Below are 19,386 nucleotides of genomic sequence, written 5' to 3'. Positions count from 1 at the left end.
GTAAGAAAGAAAAGAACATAGTCACACAAGAAAATGCATTTTTAGTCCATGACCCTGAATGACATGTCCTGCAACTTGATTGTTCCTGCCAGTCCAGCCTGTGATTCTACTGATCCAAAACTGGAGGGCAGCACCTATGACCCTCAACCGAGCACAGACGTCACGCTATACCACCTCCAGTGGTGTATCTTTAGTATTTTGCAGATTCCAATTTACTCTTTCCAAAAGAGCAGCAATACCTCACATAATCAAATAGACATTATTGGAAATCTCCTTGTTTTGCTCAAGTTCATTTCACATAAGCTTTGGCATTCAGCAAAGTCATGGCTTCTGTGGTTGTGCTGGTCTGCTACAGGGAAAACAAGGACATCCCTTTAGAACAGAGATAACAAGGAATTTCTTTAACCTGAGGGTGAAAATCTGTGGAATTCACTGCCACAGAGGCCAAGTCATTGGGTATATTTAAATTGGACATTGATAAGGGGGGGTCAAAGTTTTAGGAAGAAGGTTGGAGAATGGGGTTGAGAAGTTAGTCAAGATGGAATGGCAGAGCAGACATGCTGAGCCAAATGGCCTAATCCCGCTCTTACGTCAAACGGTCTTAGAGACTTCTTGTCACAACCATGGATTCAGCAGTGCAGCAGATACAGCAATTGCACTCATGAATATGCACGTCAGCTAATTATTATTTCATTGTGATGGTATTTAACTCCATTCTTTCCATCGAGACTTGAACCCAGCACAGCAACACTTCGCTGCCTGCTTGCATTCAGCCTTGCCTGAGAAATTGGACTGTCGGGTCAACTGACTCTGAAGACTAGTGGTATTCATTTTATATTTAGTTATTCCTTTCAGCCGCAGTGTAGGCTTCATTTTCCATTTGAGAGTTTTAGTTAACAGCCCTGTTTGGCCTAGCGTTTATTGTTTTCTTTGCCCTCAAACTCTGTTCGTATTGAAGTCTGTGAACTATCGACCTGCTTCAGTGTCCCTCATTCCGCACTTGGGCCATGTCCGAACACGGTGACACTTCTTTGAGTATGTCATTCCCCAGTGGTCAGTCGACTCCTCCACTTCTTTGCCCTGATGCATTGTAATTGTACCAGCCAGATACTTCAGCTGTGCCATCTCCTCCTTTGTCAGCTTAAGGGCCTTCCTCGTACCTCACTCTATTGCTCCTTGTAACCAGCACCTGTTTCATCTGTTCTGGTAGCCTTTTATACTACTGCGATGAAAAATTGATTCTTGATAAAAGCAATGATCCCACAGAATAGTACCATGTTGTCCATGTTTCCTTCAGTAATTTTAAGCTTTAGCTTTTACTTTGCCATGTTAGATAGGGAGGAATCTCGATGCAGGACATCTTTAAAGTTCAGGAATACCTCGTCAATCAAGACCAGTTGATACCGATGCTTTTATATAGAGTAGTCATTTTCTCTGCCAGGTTTGTTCTGTGATGTCACCAGCAAGGGAGAACATGGAAATACACAGAGTTCAGAAACAGGATCGGGCATACCGTAGTGGTTAGCGTAATACTTTACAGTGCCAGCAATCAGATTCAATAACTGCCATTTTCTGTACTGAGTTTCTATGTTCTCCCCTTGACGCGGGTGCTTCCTCCGGGTGCTCTGGTTGCCTCCCACGCTCCAAAGACACATGGGTTAGGGTTAGTAGGTTGTGGCCATGCTATGTTAGCACAAGTAGTATCCAAGGATGCCCCCAGATACATCCTCGGACTGTGTTGGTTGTTGACACAAATGACACATTTCACTGTATCTTTTGATGTACGTGTGACAAATAAAGCTAATCTCAGAGATAAATGGATTTCCCAGAAGGACTTCCAGCTGCAGCTTCCATGGGGCTCAGTTCAGCAGTCACAACAAAAGCAAACAAGACTGATGGCAAACTGGGTAAATTTGTAACTGCCCATACCCCAGTTGGAGGAGATCATCTGTCAGCAAGAACAGGAGAGATCTTGGAAAGAATTGTCTCAATACTTCCCGCAGCAATGGTACACCTCACCTGGACAAGTCAAAAGGGTGGCACGGTAGCAATTAGTATAAGAATTTAGAGTACCAGTGATTGTGATTGGTGTTCAATTCCCGCTGCTGACTCTATGAAGTTTATACTTTCCTCTCATGGCCACGTGGGTTTCCTTAGGATGCTCTGATTTCCACTCACACTCCAAAGCCCATCTGCTGTTCACACTGGGTTTGTGTGCCCGACTGTAGGCATATTCTGCCACGTGGGAACTGGACATTTCTGTGTGCCTATTCTCCCCACCATATCTCCCCAGATATCCCGTCACCACCAGTCTGTAACAATCAGGCGTGGGGTCGAGTTGAGCAGACTCAATCACTCAAGGAGCTGGTGAGGCTGGCTGGGAGCTACCCTTCCCAGGCCTGTTCACCCACTAGTCACACCAATTTCTGTTCATCTCCGACTTGTGAACTGCTCTCTGGAACAGAACCCTGTCGTAACCTGGGAGACTTCCTGCAAAGTTTAAAATGTTGAAATCACTGATTAATCTGCACATCATGAGAAGTGCCCTGCTGGCATTTGGCACATCACCCTCGCTGCAAATGAGGAAGCATCAAGATTGGCAGAGGAATATACTTCTCAAACCATTTTCTCCAGGGAAGGCAATCATAAAGTTAATCATCTGAAGGTCCTTTTGAGTCTCATCAGCATAACATGTAGAAACGTGCTTTATGGTTTTAAATCTTGAAGTCTTGTCAAACAATTTATTCAATTATATGTTGTTAGAACTTGTAATTGACCAGAAGGACTACCAAGCCACCAGCAATCAAGATGGTGATTGGAAGGTAAAGAAAGAAAAAGAAAAAGTAAAAGATTTCTTGGAACCAACTGCCTTTGCATTACTTTACTAAATTTTAAAACTGATACTAACTCAGCCATTTTCCTCCAATAGGTACTTACGTTGGAAGAGTTACATGAATTGTGCCAACTGGAACAATCTCCATTGATTTACCCCAGAACTTGTTTTTCCACCTCACATCTATTGGAGAGGAAAAATAAGACAGTTATTAAAAAAAACATTTTTCCATTAAATATCTGTATACTTCTGCAAGAACTCGACCTACAATTAAAATAATTTTTCTTTCTTTTCAAATCTTTTTATTATTATCCAAAATTTACAAGAGTACATTGAGGTAAACAACACTTACAATGTCTCAAGAAAAAAAACGTTATCATAAAGGTTGAAAAAATTTTTGGTGATGAAAAAAGAGAAAAACCCTACTAAGCAAGAAAAAGTGAGAAAAAAAAAACCCATTAGGTGTTCAACCCCAGAGCCATGTGTCATACAAAAGCTTCTGAAGATAAACATCAAATCGCCAGCAAAAAAAAGTACCAAAAATTTATAATTAGATCGTGGAGGAAATCTATCAATTAACTCAAATGATAATAACGAGCAAATGAACCCCATCTTTTCTCAAAGTCAAACATAGGTTCAAAGGTTCGACTTCTAATTTTTGAAGATATTCTAACGATAGTTTTTAATGCATAAATGGTTTAGTTTCTCCTCCATATTGTTCTCAACAATAGATAAAAAAAGAATTGAATTACTGCCAGCTAGCAGAACATCACACCACAGTGCAGACCCTTTGGCTAAGAATGTTGTGCCGACCTTTTAAACTGTTCTAAAATCAATCGAACCATTCATTCCTACATTGCCCTCTATTTTTCTATCATGCATGTGCCTATCTAAGAGTTTCTTAAATGTTCCTCTACCACCACCCCTAGCAGGACATTCCACTCACATACCATTCTCTGTGTAAAGAAAAAGCTACCTCTGAGATCCTGCCTCCACCTGATACCACCCTTCAATTATCTTAAAATTATAACCCCATTTCACCTGGGAAAATGTCCCTGGCCACCACTTGATTTATGCCTCTTATCATCTTGCAAACCTCTCATCTACTTTCTCTCCAAAGAGAAAAGCCCTAGCTTGCTCAGCCTATTCTCAAAAGACACGCTCTCTTATCCAGGCAGCATCCTGGTAAATCTCCTCTGCACCCTCTCTCGAGCTTCCACATCCTTCCTATAATGAGGTGACCCGAACTGAACACAATATTCCAAGTGTTCTCACCCCAGTTTTACAGAGCTGCAACTTTACTTTGTGGTGTGCTGAACAAGACAATGAGTCTCTGCAGAATTTGTATTGTTGCTCTTCGTGTTTTGCCTAAACATTCAGTCAGACGTCTTCAGGAACAAGCTGATTCCAAGCCTAGCTTTCAGATACTTCTGCAAAGAATGATTGATCTTTCGCATATCTTCTGCCATGTTGGCTTCTCACAGCTACCATCAGGAAAGAGACACAGGAGCCTTAGGTCCAACACCAGCAATTAGCCTTCAACCAGCTTGGATAACTTCACTCAATTCAACACTGAAATGATTCCACAATCTATGGACTCATTTTCAAGGACTCTGGAACTTATGTTTTTAGCTTTTCCTTTATGCATGTATTTGTATAGTTTATCTTATTTTGCACTTTGGTCATTTGTCAGTCTTTGTGTGTACTTTTCATTGATTCTATTGTATTTCTCCGTTCTACTGTGAATGCATGAAAGAAAATGAATCCTAGGGTGACATATACATACTTGGCAATAAATTTTCTTTGAACTTGGATATCATTCCTGCTTAGTGTTCTATAGCACAAATTATTCAGTTCATAAATCCTGTGCTAGCTTTCTGAAATTATATCTACAAAAAGTAGCTACTTTTCTGAAAATATCTTTCAGTACTTTGATAATAAATTTACTTTGAACTTGAAACTTTGAGTATCTGATCTGTTCTACATCTCTGTCAACTGCTCTGGCACTTTCTCAACCTCCTAATGAACACTACTAATTCTTTCCTGGGAGTGATGTGAATCCATGCTTTAAATAAAAAAAAATAAGACCATAAAACATAGCAGAATTAAGCCATTTGGCCCATTGAGTCTGCTCTGTCATTTCACCATAGCTGATAAAATTTTCCCCTCAGCCCCAATCTCCTGCCTTCTCCCGATAATCCCTTCATACCCTGACCAATCAAGGATATTATCAACCTCTGCCTTAAATATACATGAGGACTTGGCCTCCACAGCTGCCTGTGACAAAGAATTCCATAGATTCACCACTCTCTGGTTAAAGAAATTCTTCCTCATCTCCGTTCTAAAAGGATGCCCCTCTATTCTGAGGCTACGTCCTTTTGTCTTAGACTCTCCCACGACAGGAAGCATCATCTCCACATCCACTCCATCACGGCTTTTCACAATTCGATAGGTTTTAATGAGGTCACCCCTCATTCTTCTGAATACTAGTGAATACACGTGAGTGGGCACGTGGCCAAGTGGTTAAGGCACTGGACTAGCAACCTGAAGGTCGTGAGTTCCAGCCCCAGCCGAGGGAACGTGTTGTGTCCTTGAGCAAGGCACTTAATCACACATTGCTCTGCGGCGACACTGGTGCCAAGCTGTATGGGTCCTAATGCCCTTCCCTTGGACAACATTGGTGTCGTGGAGAGGGGAGACTTGCAGCATGGGCAACTGCTGTTCTTCCATACAACCTTGCCCAGGCCTGTGCCCTGGAGAGTGAAGACTTTCCAGGCACAGATCCATGGTCTCGCAAGACTAACGGATGCCTTTATTTTATTTACAGGCTGAGAGCCATCAGACCCTGTTCATATGACAAGCTATTCAATCCTGGAATTATTTTCATGAACCTCCTTTGAACCCTCTCCAGTTTCAGCACATCCTTTCCAAGATAAGGGACCTAAAACTGCTCACAATACTCCAAATGAGACCTCACCAGTGCTTTATAAAATCTCAACATTACATCCTTGCTTTTATATTCTTGTCCTCTTGAAATGAATGCCAACATCACATTTACCTTCCTCACCACTGACTCGACCTGCAAATTAACCTTTAGGGAATCCTGCACAAGGACTTCTGAGTCCTTTTGCGCCTCAGTTTTTTGTATTTTCTCTCCGTTTAGAAAATAGTCAGCCCTTTCATTTCTTCTACCAAAGTGCATGACTATACACTTCCTGACGCTGTAATCCAACTGCCATTCCTTGCCCATTCTCCTAACCTAGGTCCTCTGTATCCTCTATACTTTCTCAAAATTATCAGCCCCTCCACCAATCTTCATATCATCTGCAAATTCCATGATCCAAATCATTGACATATAACATAAAAAGAATCAGTCCCAACACCACTAGTCACCAGCAGCCAACCAGAAAAGGCTCCCTTTATTCCCACTCTTTGCCTCCTGCCGATCAGCCACTGCTTTATCCATGCTAGAATCTATCCTGTCATACCATAGCTTGTTAAGCAGCCTCGTGTGTGGCAACTTGTCAAAGGCCTTCTTACAATCCAAGTACACAACACCAACTGATTTCTCCTTTCTCGATCCTACTACTTATTTCTTCAAAGAATTCCAACAGATTTGTCAGGCCAGATTTTCCCTTGAGGAAGCCATGCTGACTATGACCTATTTTGTCATGTGCCGCCAGATACCCTGAGACCTCATCCTTAATAATCAACTCCAACATCTTCCCCACCACTGACATCAGACTAACTGGCCTATAGTTGCCTTTCTTCTGCCTCTCTCCCTTCTTGAAGAGCGGAGTGACATTTGAAATTTTCCAGTCTTCTGGAACCATTCCAGAATCTAGTGCTTCTTGAAAGGCAAGACTAATGCCTCCACAATCTTTCAGAACACTGGAGTGTGGTCCATCTGGTCCAGGTGACTTATCTACCTTCAGACCTTTCAGTTTCCCAAGAACCTTCTCTCTAGTAATTGTAACTTCAAACACTTCATGACTCCTTACACAATGCTGCCACCATACTGCTGGTGTGTTCCACAGTGAAGACACAAATACTTATCCAGTTCATCCGCCATTTTGTTGTCCCCCATTGCTACCACTCCAGCATCATTTTCCAGCAGTCCAATATCCACTCTCGCCTCTCTTTTACACTTTATATATCTGAAGAAACTTTTGGTATCCTCTTTATTGACTAGCTTACTTTTGTACTCCATTTTTACCTCTTAATTACTTTTTTAGTTGCCTTCCATTGGTTTTCAAAAGCTTCCTAATCCTCTAACTTCCCACTAATTTTTGCTCTATTATATGCCCTCTCTTTGACTTTCATGTTGGCTTTGATTTCTCCTGTTAGCCACAGTTGTGTCAACTTGCCTTTAGAATACTTTTTTCTCTTCTGGATGTTTATATCCTGTGCCTTCCAAATTGCTTTCAGAAATTCCAGCCATTGCTGCTGTGCCATCATCCCTGCCAGTGTTCTTTTCCAATCAATTTTGGCCAACTCTTCTCTCATGCCTCTGTAATTCCCTTTATTCCATGTAACACTGATACATCCGACGTTAGCTTCTTCTCAAATTTCAAGGTGAATTCAATCATATTATGATCACTTGCCCAAAGGGTTCTCTTACCTCAAGCTTTCTAATTAATTCTTGCTCACTGCACAACACCCAATCCAGAATACTTGATCCCCTAGTGGGCTCAATCACAAGCTGCTCTAAAAAGCCATTTGTAGGCACTCTAGAAATTCTCCCTCCCGGAATCCAGCACCAACTAATTTGCCCAATCTATCTGCATATTGAAATCCCCCATAACTATTGTAACATTGCCCTTTTGGCATACTTTTTCTATCTCCCATTGCAATTTGTAGGCCACATCCTTACAACGGTCTGGGGGTCTGTATACAACTTCCATCATGGTCTTTTTACCCTTGCAGTTCTTTTAGCTCAATCCAAAATGATTCAACACCTTCCGGTCATATGACACCTCTTTCTAACAATTTGACTTAATTTTTTTTTTAGCAACAAAGAAAGACCAACCCTTCTGCCTTCCTGTCTGTCTTTTCGATACAATGTGCATCCATGGATATTAAGCTCCCAACTATAATCTACATTCAGTCATGATTTAGTGATGCCTACAACATGCCAATCTGCAACTGTGCTACAAGTTCATCTACCTTATTCCGTATACTACGCACATTCAAATACAACACCTTCAGTCCTGTATTCACCCTTTTCGATTTTGTCCACCTTTTACATTGCAACTCATGCTGTTGACTGCAATTTTGCCCTAACAACAGCCTCTCCTCACTCCACATTGCCTTTGTTTGTAAACCAGCTACTTCATCTTCAGTACTATCATTCGCCTTCCCCACGATACACCTTGCATTGAAATATACACAGTTCAGGACACTAGTCTCACTATGCTCAACCTTTTTGACTCCTAACTTTGTCGGAGGTCTTACCAACATCTGCCTCCACAACCTCTCCACTAACTGTTCTGGCCCTCTGGTTCCCATCCCCCTGAAACTCTAGTTTAGAACCCACCGTGAAGCATTAACAAACCTTCCTACTAGGATACTAGTCCCCCTCCAGTTCAGGTGCAAACCGTCCCTTCTGTACAGGTCCCACCTTCCATGGAACAGAGCCCAATGATCCAAAAACTTATGCCCTCCCTCCTACATCAACTCCTTAGCCACATATTAACTGTATAACCTTCCTAGTTGTGGCCTCACCAGCACATGGCACAGTTAGCAATCCTGAGATCACAACCCTTCAACTTAGCACCCAACTCGCTAAGCAGAACCTCGTCACTCATCCTACCCATGTCATTGGTACCATGGCTTCTGGCTGTTCACCCTGCCACATCGTACCTGTTTGAAATAGATGCATTCCACGGGCTGGGCTAAGTCACAGGGGTAAGTAGTACAACTTTACAATTGAAAACTACTCTGTTCATTCTCTTTCCTTTCAAAAGCTATACTTTATGTCACCAGATGCTCTACTATTGCCGTTCCACAGCAGTCTGCTGGCTTTAGTAAAACAATCTTGGACTATTTGCTTATAAAACAAAATTCCTACCTTGCCAGAAGGCAAAGTTCTTTGATTCAGCATGACATGCAGATATTGGAGGATGGTGGCTGACCTAGAAAAAGAATGGCAGAGAGCTTTTCTTCATAAACTTTGTTTTTTTTTAAAAAGAGTTAAATTTACTTTTCAACATAAATCTTCATGAAAGTGTAAAAGTTACAATGCAACACTTTACAATGAAACAATTTCATGAGTTATTACCTCTACCATTGTTCTCATCCACTAAGCATCTGTATTAGGAAATAGCAACATACATCAAAGTTGCTGGTGAACGCAGCAGGCCAGGCAGCATCTATAGGAAGAGGTGCAGTCGACGTCTCGGCCTGAAACGTCGACTGCACCTCTTCCTATAGATGCTGCCTGGCCTGCTGCGTTCACCAGCAACTTTGATGTATGTTGCTTGAACTTCCAGCATCTGCAGAATTCCTGTTGTTTGTATTAGGAAATAACCGGTCTGATGTAACAAAGCCACATTTCATTTTCTTTTGTAGAGTACATCTCTGGCCCGGGGCATAGGATTTGGTCTCAAACCCAAACCTAGCCAGATGCATTCCTCACATTCCCATCTGTTTGTGTAAAAGCCAAACAAGGGTGGGGGAGGAGGAAATATATTAGCCCTTACAGGACTTCTGAAATTCCAGCCAGAATGCATTTTTGAAGAATTCCAATTGTCCAAGAAGGTGGGAGTTCTACTGAAGAATAAACTGAATCTTTCTCCTGCTAAAAGTGAAATACATTTTTATGGGGGTGGGGGGGGGGGTGACCTTCCATTGGTTAGGGTTGCTCATAGAAGCTGTGCCCTAGCTGTGTCGAAATCGAAATGCAAGCCAGGGCAGTAGGATATAGAGATATAGAGAACAAGCTTTTGCCTGTGCAGCAGACTCCCCCCCTTCGAGCAGCTGAAGAATCCAAAGGAACGGCAGAGACCGATACGGTTTGGCATCAGCAGTGTCGCAGGAGTTGCCAGGCAGCGTTGAACTCCATGTAGGACTGCCTTGGAGACTCCAGCTCCAGATTTTTCCCTCGGGATTTACCCTTGAAGCCTTCCCCGTGAGTGGGTATAGCCGTAAGGCAGCGGAGGTTTGAGATCAGATTTTTACTTCTCCGAGATGAGCTGCCAACTACAGTTGATGAGCCCTATCTACCCGAATACGAGGGGAGTAAATTGGGTAAATTCAAGCAGGTTACTTCCACTGAGGTTGGGTGAGGCTAGAAATAGAGGTCATGGGTTAAGGGTGAAAGGGGAGTTACTTAAGGGGAATATGAGGGGGAGCTTCTTCACTCAGAGGGTGGCGTGAGTGTGGAACAAGCTGCCAACAGATTTAATTTCAACATTGAAGAGAAATTTGGATAGGAGGGGTATGGAGGTCTGTGGTGCATGTCAGGTCAATGGGGCTAGGCCAAATAAAAGTTTAGCATGGACGAGATGGTCCAAGGGGCCTGTTTCTGTGCTATGGCTATGGAGGCAGCATTATTACCAAAGCAATGTCCTCCTAGCTCCAGTTGGAGCACAATATCCGCAGGAATACCCTTTCAATAGATCCATCCTGTAATCGTTTTTCTCTTTGGATGAGCAAATCATCAAGGATTCATCTGTCTTAGCCATTTGAGAATCCTTGTTCTCCTCTCCTAACTTTGGATGCCATCAGAACCTCTTCAATAGAGGTATGGGCGACTCCTGCACCGCTTTGGGCAATGAAGTGAACCAATTAGAATTTAATGAGTTGAACCTAAACTAATAAATATCCTCAGCAACTTTAGTATAAAAATGCACTCATATCTTTTGCTTGCAAAGCAGACTTTGATAGCAGTATGAAATACTGCCACATTAATAATATCTCCAATGTATTATGATTTTATGATAACAAATACTTTTACACATCTCCAAGTTCTTGGCACTCTCTGCCTAGCACCTCCTCCTTCCCTTTAATCCTGAGTCCACACTCCTCACCTATCACACTCCCTCTTCTTCACCACCTAGCACCTCACAGCTTCTCACTTGGCCTTCCCCCTCTTACCTATCACCTGCCAGCTTGTATTCCCTCCCCTGCCCTTCTTATTCTGTCTTCACCCCACTCCCCCCTCCCAGTCCCGATGAAGAGTCTCCGCCCGAAACGTTGACAGTTTATTTCCCTCTATAGATGTTGCCCGACCTGCGGAGTTCCTCCAGCATTTTCTGTGTGTGTTACTCCAAATTATTCTGACCCATTCCTTAACCGGGGCCTACAAAAGGAAGTCATTTACCTGTTCAGCAATGAACCTGAAGCCCTTCTCTTTCCTCGTGCATTCGTACGTCTCCCCTAGAACTGGGTTAAACGGCTTACTTCCAGCTCTGTGGTATGAAGATGCATATGCTGAAACTGCAAAGGCTGCCACGAAAGCCTATGGGAATATAAGAGATACATGCTGTTGCTCTTATTCTGTCAGTTTAAGCACAGAGGAACGCTGAATTATTATTAGGTGGCAAAAGAGTAGAGCTATTGCCAATCCCTTACTTCACGCCATACTGAGGTATGTTCACTGAGCAAGCCTGGGCTCGTTGAAAACATTTGGAAGTTATACTACCAAATCTGTGACTTGATCTCACTAACTCAAATGTGACCGAATGGTAAACTCACTGTTACTGTTTGGCACACAACAGCAGTATCCGAGACAAACAGAAACAAAAAGAGACGCTTACATTATTTGCAGAGGCTGACAAAAAAAGAAATGTGCTTTACGATTATCGGCAATGATTAAAATATTCTGTGGGTCACTGGCAAGACAGCATTTATTGTCTATTTCTTAGCAGTCAATGTGCAGGGCCACTACGAGTCGGTGTGGTAGCGTAATGGTTAGCACAACGCCTTACAGTGCGCCCGCTGTAAGGTTGGGGTTCGATTTCCACCGCTATTCTTAACGGGTTTAGATATTCCTCCCGTGACGATGTGAGCTTCCATTGGATTCCCCCCACGTCCTGAAGATTTGGGTCGGTAGGTTGTTCTGTTGTTGCGGGAGGGGCGGTGGCTCGAGGGTTGCCCAGCACAATCCTCATTGATTTGATTTGACGCAGACGGTGCCTCTCACTCTAGCTTTCTATGTACCTATGACAAATAAAGCTAATCTTATCTTATAAGTGGGCATCACAGGGCCTGACCCATCGATAGTGATAGAACAGCCAAGAGAAAGTCTGCAGATGCTGGAAATCCAGAACAACACACGTAAAATGCTGGAGGAACTCAGCAGGCCAGGCACCATCTCGGATCGAATTGTCGACTATATACTCTTTTCCATAGATGCCTGGCCTGCTGAGCTCCTCCAGCACTTTGTGTGTATTACTGTGATGGAACACCCATATCTCTGCTGACAGGACTTGGAAGGCACCGTAGGGCAAGGTGCTCTTTCCCTTGTGGTTGTTAGAGATTCTGGGACTGGGAGGTGTTATTGAAGCAGTCACGGTCAATTGAAACAATGGTCTTGGAGATACTGCGCACTAAATCCACAGCTCACCAATGATGATGGACGGGTTACAATTCAGATAGGGCTGCACCTTCCTGGATATTGCTAGGTTTGTGTGATTTACATCCTCCAAGTATCTGGTAGAGGATTCTGCTTTAACTTATACCATGGGTGTTGGAAAGTCTTTGAGATGGCAGGTATCGTTCTCAGCTGAATGCCAGCCCCTGATCTGCCTCTGTGAGCACTACATTCTGTGCAATTGGCTCTGTTTTCATACAATGGTGTTCCCAAGGATATCAGAGCACTGTGTAATGATGTACAGGATACACTGGTAATGCAGGGATTACTCGAGGAGCTTCAAATATAAAGAGAATTGGTGAGACTACATCTTCAGTACTGGGAACTCTAAGGAATCCTTACAAGACTGGTGAGGAGAATGGGCAGGTTGCCTCACGAGAAGAAATTGGACAGGTGAAGATACCCTCCACTGCAAGTTTCGAGCAGTGACTTGGTTGAAACCTTCAAGACCCTGAGGGGTGTTAGGATGAATACGAGGAGAATGTTTCTTCTTGTGGGAAAATCTGGGTGTCACTGTCTAAAAAGATGTTTGCTTGTTTACGACAATAAGGTGAATGAAGTTAAGGATACAGCAGTCTCTTTCAGCGACGTGACTTGTGCTCATCTGGAGGTCTAGGGACCAGGAAGGGTCTTGGCCCAAAACGTCAACTATTTATTCCCCTCTATAGATATTGCTTGACCTGTCGAATTTCTCCAGCACCCTTGTGTTACTAGGGGCTAGGATATATTCTCCCAGTAACATCAAGTAATTGTGAAAAGGGCTTGTATTGTTGTCTTCTGTTTTTTATTGTGCTCTGTGTTGTTCTGCCGAGTATCGTGGGCATGCTATGTTGGCATCAGAATGTCTGGCAACACTAGTGGGCTGCCCCCAGCACATCCTTAGCTTGCGCGGGTTGTTGGCACAAATGATGCATTTTACTGTACGTTTCGATCTATATGTGACAAATGACTGAAATGAGTCTGACAGTTCTTACAAATCACGGCATGCAGCCTGAAAAAGGAGCCACACAACCCGAACATAAAGAACTGGACTGAGTTCTGCAGGAGGTACAACGTTCCAAGCCAAAAGAGAGTATTGGTTGTTGCTTTGCTGTTGTTTGTGTGTGGGAGGGGGGAGTAGGGGGGCTTTGGGGTTCTAATGTTTTAACTGCCAGTCATTCTTTGGGAAACTTCCGTTCTTGTGGATGTCTGCGAAGAACAAGAATTCCGGGTTGTGTATTGTACACATTCTCTGATATTAAATGGAACCATTGAACTATTTAACTATTAAATCAAGATATCTTAGCTTAGCATTCCTTGGTCGTGAATCAATTTGTGTTGACTCTGGGCTGTAAATGTGGTAAACACCCATACAAAGGAATGAAGGAGAACGTAAGGAGTCAAGATTATTTTCCAGCATCCACAGATTTTTGATTTCCATTATATATTGCCATTTAATATGTGTACTTTAATTTCTCATTTGCACTCCAAATCTCTTGTGCTCATTTTTGTATCTCTCCTACTGTTCCTCATGCACCTGGTCCCTCCCTTCTGCCCATGGGGAGGGCAGATGTGTTCCAAATTAACAGACCTAACTTTTGTTTTTACAACTGGTGCTGTTTATCAGCTTGGTGCTTTCTGCATTTCTTGTCTGAATTACAAGGAGAAAGCAATGCAGACAGCTAAGTTTCATTAGGGGTTTGAGGAGATTTGGTATGTCAACAAAGAGTCCAGCAAATGTCTACAGATGTACCATGGACAGCATTCTGATTGGTTGCATCACCATCTGGTATGTGGAGGTGGCAATGCACAGGATAGGAAAATAACTGCAGAGGGCTGTAGACTCACACAACTCCCTCGAGGGTGCTGTCCTTGCCACCCGTGAAAACACCTTCAAAAGGCGATGCCTCAAAAAGATGACATCCATCCTTAAGAAAGCCCACATCCCAGGACATGCCCTTTTCTCACTAGAACCACTAGAGAGAAGGTATAGGATGCACATTCAATGTTTTAGGAACAGCTTCTTCCCCCCCCACCCCACCATTGATTTCTGAATATTTTATATATTACTCCGCCTTGTTGCCATAAAACAAAAACTTCACAACATACAGTATGTTAGTATTCAAGGAGTGGTGCCTCAGAAAGGTAGCATCCATTATTAAGGACCCCCATCACCCAGGGCATGCCCTCTTCTCACTGCTACCATCAAGGAGGAGGTACAGAAGCCTGAGACCTCACACTCAGCATTCAGGAACAATTTCCCCGCTGCCGTATGCTTTTTAAATGGACATTGAACCCATGAACACTACCTCACTTTTTAAAAAGAATATTATTTTTGTTCCTTATGGTAAATTTGCTCTGTGAACAAATTTCACAACATATGCCAGTGATAATAAACCTGAATCTAATTCTGGGGGATAATATATAGAGCAGCTTAGAGAAGGGCACAATATGGACAAAAATGACCACAAATATAACTTGACGAAGAAGCAGTTAGCAGACGAGGCAGACCACAACTATCTACAGACTGAGGTCGTGCTCGCAAAAGCACAAGCCATTACTAGCAACACACATAAAAGTTGATGGTGAACGCAGCAGGCCAGGCAGCATCTCTAGGAAGAGGTACAGTCAACATTTCGGGCTGAGACCCTTCGTCAGGGAGAGGGAGGAGGAGATCCAAAATGATAGGAGAAGACAGGAGGGGGAGGGATGGAGCCAAGAGCTGGACAGGTGATTGGCAAAGGGGATATGAGGGGATCATGGGACAGGAGGCCCAGGGAGAAAGAAAAGGGGGGGGGCGGAAAGCCCAGAAGATGGGCAAGGGGTGTAGTGAGGGGGACAGAGGGAGAAAAAGGAGCGAGAGAGAAAGAATGTGTGTATATAAATAAATAACGGATGGGGTACGAGGGGGAGGTGGGGCTTTAGCAGAAGTTAGAGAAGTCAATGTTCATGCCATCAGGTTGGAGGCTACCCAGATGGAATATAAGGTCATGCCATCAAGCCATTACTAAATTCCTTTCAATTTACCATACAGGAACAATGGAAAACATGTTTTGAACCAACATGTCGAGGAACCGACTAGAGAGCAGGCTATTCTGGACTGGGTTTTGAGCAATGAGGAAGGGTTAATTAGCGATCTTGTCGTGAGAGGCCCCTTGGGTAAGAGTGACCATAATATGGTGGAATTCTTCATTAACATGGAGAGTGACGTAGTTAATTCAGAAACAAAGGTTCTGAACTTAAAGAGGGGTAACTTTGAAGGTATGAGACATGAATTAGCTAAGATAGACTGGCAAATGACACTTCAAGGATTGACGGTGGATATGCAATGGCAGGCATTTAAAGGTTGCATGGATGAACTACAACAATTGTTCATCCCAGTTTGGCAAAAGAATAAATCAAGGAAGGTAGTGCACCCGTGGCTGACAAGAGAAATTAGGGATAGTATCAATTCCAAAGAAGTAGCATACAAATTAGCCAGAGAACGTGGCTCACCTGAGGACTGGGAGAAATTCAGAGTTCAGCAGAGGAGGACAAAGGGCTTAATTAGGAAGGGGAAAAAAGATTATGAGAGAAAACTGGCAGAGAACATAAAAACGGACTGTAAAAGCTTTTATAGATATGTAAAAAGGAAAAGACTGATAAAGACAAATGTAGGTCCCCTGCAAACAGAAACAGGTGAATTGATTATGGGGAGCAAGGACATGGCAGACCAATTGAATAATTACTTTGGTTCTGTCTTCACTAAGGAGGACATAAATAATCTTCCAGAAATAGTAAGGGACAGAGGGTCCAGTGAGATGGAGGAACTGAGCGCAATACATGTTAGTAGGGAAGTGGTGTTAGGTAAATTGAAGGGATTGAAGGCAGATAAATCCCCAGGGCCAGATGGTCTGCATCCCAGAGTGCTTAAGGAAGTGGCCCAAGAAATAGTGGATGCATTAGTGATAATTTTTCAAAACTCGTTAGATTCTGGACTAGTTCCTGAGGATTGGAGGGTGGCTAATGTAACCCCACTTTTTAAAAAAGGAGGGAGAGAGAAACCGGGGAATTATAGGCCGGTTAGCCTAACGTCGGTGGTGGGGAAACTGCTGGAGTCAGTTATCAAGGATGTGATAACAGCACATTTGGAAAGCGGTGAAATGATCGGACAAAGTCAGCATGGATTTGTGAAAGGAAAATCATGTCTGACGAATCTCATAGAATTTTTTGAGGATGTAACTAGTAGAGTGGATAGGGGAGAACCAGTGGATGTGGTATATTTGGATTTTCAAAAGGCTTTTGACAAGGTCCCACACAGGAGATTAGTGTGCAAACTTAAAGCACATGGTATTGGGGGTAAGGTATTGGTGTGGGTGGAGAATTGGTTAGCAGACAGGAAGCAAAGAGTGGGAATAAACGGGACCTTTTCAGAATGGCAGGCGGTGACTAGTGGGGTACCGCAAGGCTCAGTGCTGGGACCCCAGTTGTTTACAATATATATTAATGACTTGGATGAGGGAATTAAATGCAGCATCTCCAAGTTTGCGGATGACACGAAGCTGGGTGGCAGTGTTAGCAGTGAGGAGGATGCTAAGAGGATGCAGGGTGACTTGGATAGGTTGGGTGAGTGGGCAAACTCATGGCAGATGCAATTTAATGTGGATAAATGTGAAGTTATCCACTTTGGTGGCAAAAATAGGAAAACAGATTATTATCTGAATGGTGGCCGATTAGGAAAAGGGGAGGTGCAACGAGACCTGGGTGTCATTATACACCAGTCATTGAAAGTGGGCATGCAGGTACAGCAGGCGGTGAAAAAGGCGAACGGTATGCTGGCATTTATAGCGAGAGGATTCGAGTACAGGAGCAGGGAGGTACTACTGCAGTTGTACAAGGCCTTGGTGAGACCACACCTGGAGTATTGTGTGCAGTTTTGGTCCCCTAATCTGAGGAAAGACATCCTTGCCATAGAGGGAGTACAAAGAAGGTTCACCAGATTGATTCCTGGGATGGCAGGTCTTTCATATGAAGAAAGACTGGATGAACTGGGCTTGTACTCGTTGGAATTTAGAAGATTGAGGGGGGATCTGATTGAAACGTATAAGATCCTAAAGGGATTGGACAGGCTAGATGCGGGAAGATTGTTCCCGATGTTGGGGAGGTCTAGAACGAGGGGTCACAGTTTGAGGATAGAGGGGAAGCCTTTTAGGACCGAGGTTAGGAAAAACTTCTTCACACAGAGAGTGGTGAATCTGTGGAATTCTCTGCCACAGCAAACTGTTGAGGCCAGTTCATTAGCTATGTTTAAAAGGAAGTTAGATATGGCCCTTGTGGCTACAGGGGTCACGGGGTATGGAGGGAAGGCTGGGTTCTGAGTTGGATGATCAGCCATGATCATAATAAATGGCGGTGCAGGCTCGAAGGGCCGAATGGCCTACTCCTGCACCTATTTTCTATGTTTCTATGTTTCTATGAAAATGAATGCATTACACATATGCATGCCTATACACAGATCCTATAATTACTAGGGCAAGAACATGGAGGTGAAAACATTTACTTACCATTCTTTCAAACGGGTCATCTGTCTGAGAAGCTGTGTCCAGCAGCTCACTGTATTCCAGTTCTTCACAAAGGCGCTGGAGTGTGTTCAATGGCTCATTCAATTGAACTGGCATGGAGACTTTGGAAAGGTCTTTCCCTATATTATTCCTTAGAATATTCCAAAGGCTTATGTTACTATTATTTGGTCCTGGAGCTGGCAGGCATGATCTTCTTCTACTCGGCTGACTTGCGCCATTTTGAGAGTGATCTGTGCATTAAGAAAAACAAGCATTGCTTTGCGTTGGGAGGATCTTGTTCACGTGCTGACAGAGAGACTGCCTGCTTACAACAGAGGGTAAATTTGGTGTTTAGATCTCAATCACCGAATCGCAGTTGAAACAATGGTGTTGTCACAGATTTATAGAAGAGATTATTTAAATATTTTTTATATATAACAAAATAAACTTTATTCATAATAAAAACTATTCACAAAAATAAACTGAGCAATTTTTTTTTCATTCTTGCATTCATAGTAAATGCTCTCAACACCGTTTGATTACATTCTTTAAACCCAATAGGACTATTCTGCTCAGGCGGCCCTGTCTGAATGTACACTCCTATAATGATAGAGGGACTTCCTCACCTGAACCAGCCACTGCCTCTCCAGTAGTGGAGAAACCATGGATCATGGTTCTTCCCCACTGAGCCCTTGCGGTGACGGCACTAAGCTTCAGTGTGTTCCTCAGCATGTACTCCTGCAGCCTGGCATGTGCCAATCGGTAGCGTTCTTCCACGGACATCCTGACCTTCCGGCAGACCAGCAATTACTTCACTTTGTCATGGAGCTACCAAAGCACGGTTACATTTTCACAGGATCAATTCCGTCCACTAAGCGGAAAAGCACTTAAACAACCTGGTGACTCAAATTGGTGTCTGCGATGCCTTTCCTCTGTTGTCTAGCACTCAGCTGGTTCTCTTCTTGCTCTCCAAATCACTTGCAGTGGCTTCTTTTCCTGTGCCCAGAGCATTATCTCTGGTATCCACCGAGGATTTATCTCTTTGCCCCACTCCACAAAATGCTCTGCCATGGACAGTCCCTAAGCCAGGCTGCGAGAGGAGGAGGGTTGGACATTGGGTTGGCAACCCCGTCCCGTAAAAACCCAGAGCTACGGAAATGCCAACAGAAGCTCCAAGGTCCTCATCCCTGGGAGAGGAAGGATCTTCGATGGGTTGCACCGCACCCACCCTCCAATACCTCATCTCCTTCCATCACATTGCTCAAAAGCCCGGCCGCACTTTCCCCACGTATACTAGCACGCGGGCAGTAGTCTCCGCACCAACAAGAACATCTTCAAAAGGAAATGCCTCAGGAGTCCAGCGTCCATCATTAAGGACTCTCAGCAGCCAGGACATGCCCTCTTCTCATTGCTACCATCAGCGAGGAGTGCAGGAGCCC

The 19,386-nt window shown here is 43.6% G+C and overlaps 1 protein-coding gene across 5 annotated transcripts in view; it reads right to left on the bottom strand.

The window, feature by feature from the left end:
* Positions 1 to 19,386, bottom strand: part of osbpl3b (oxysterol binding protein-like 3b) — a 209,453-nt gene that overhangs the window by 55,400 nt on the left and 134,667 nt on the right. For all 5 annotated transcript variants that reach the window (XM_063069575.1, XM_063069572.1, XM_063069573.1 and 2 more), the window contains 4 exons: positions 17,951 to 18,198; positions 11,157 to 11,294; positions 8,904 to 8,967; positions 2,938 to 3,016 (listed from right to left, as the gene is read on the bottom strand). In XM_063069575.1, the coding sequence (XP_062925645.1) occupies positions 2,938 to 3,016; positions 8,904 to 8,967; positions 11,157 to 11,294; positions 17,951 to 18,198 (529 nt within the window). The remainder of the gene's footprint in view (positions 1 to 2,937; positions 3,017 to 8,903; positions 8,968 to 11,156; positions 11,295 to 17,950; positions 18,199 to 19,386) is intronic.

This window comes from Mobula hypostoma, chromosome 17 (genome assembly GCF_963921235.1).
Source record: "Mobula hypostoma chromosome 17, sMobHyp1.1, whole genome shotgun sequence".
In the NCBI taxonomy this organism is placed as follows: Eukaryota; Metazoa; Chordata; class Chondrichthyes; order Myliobatiformes; family Myliobatidae; genus Mobula; species Mobula hypostoma.
Note: the sequence above shows the minus strand (reverse complement) of the source record. Positions and strands in the feature narration are given on the sequence as shown.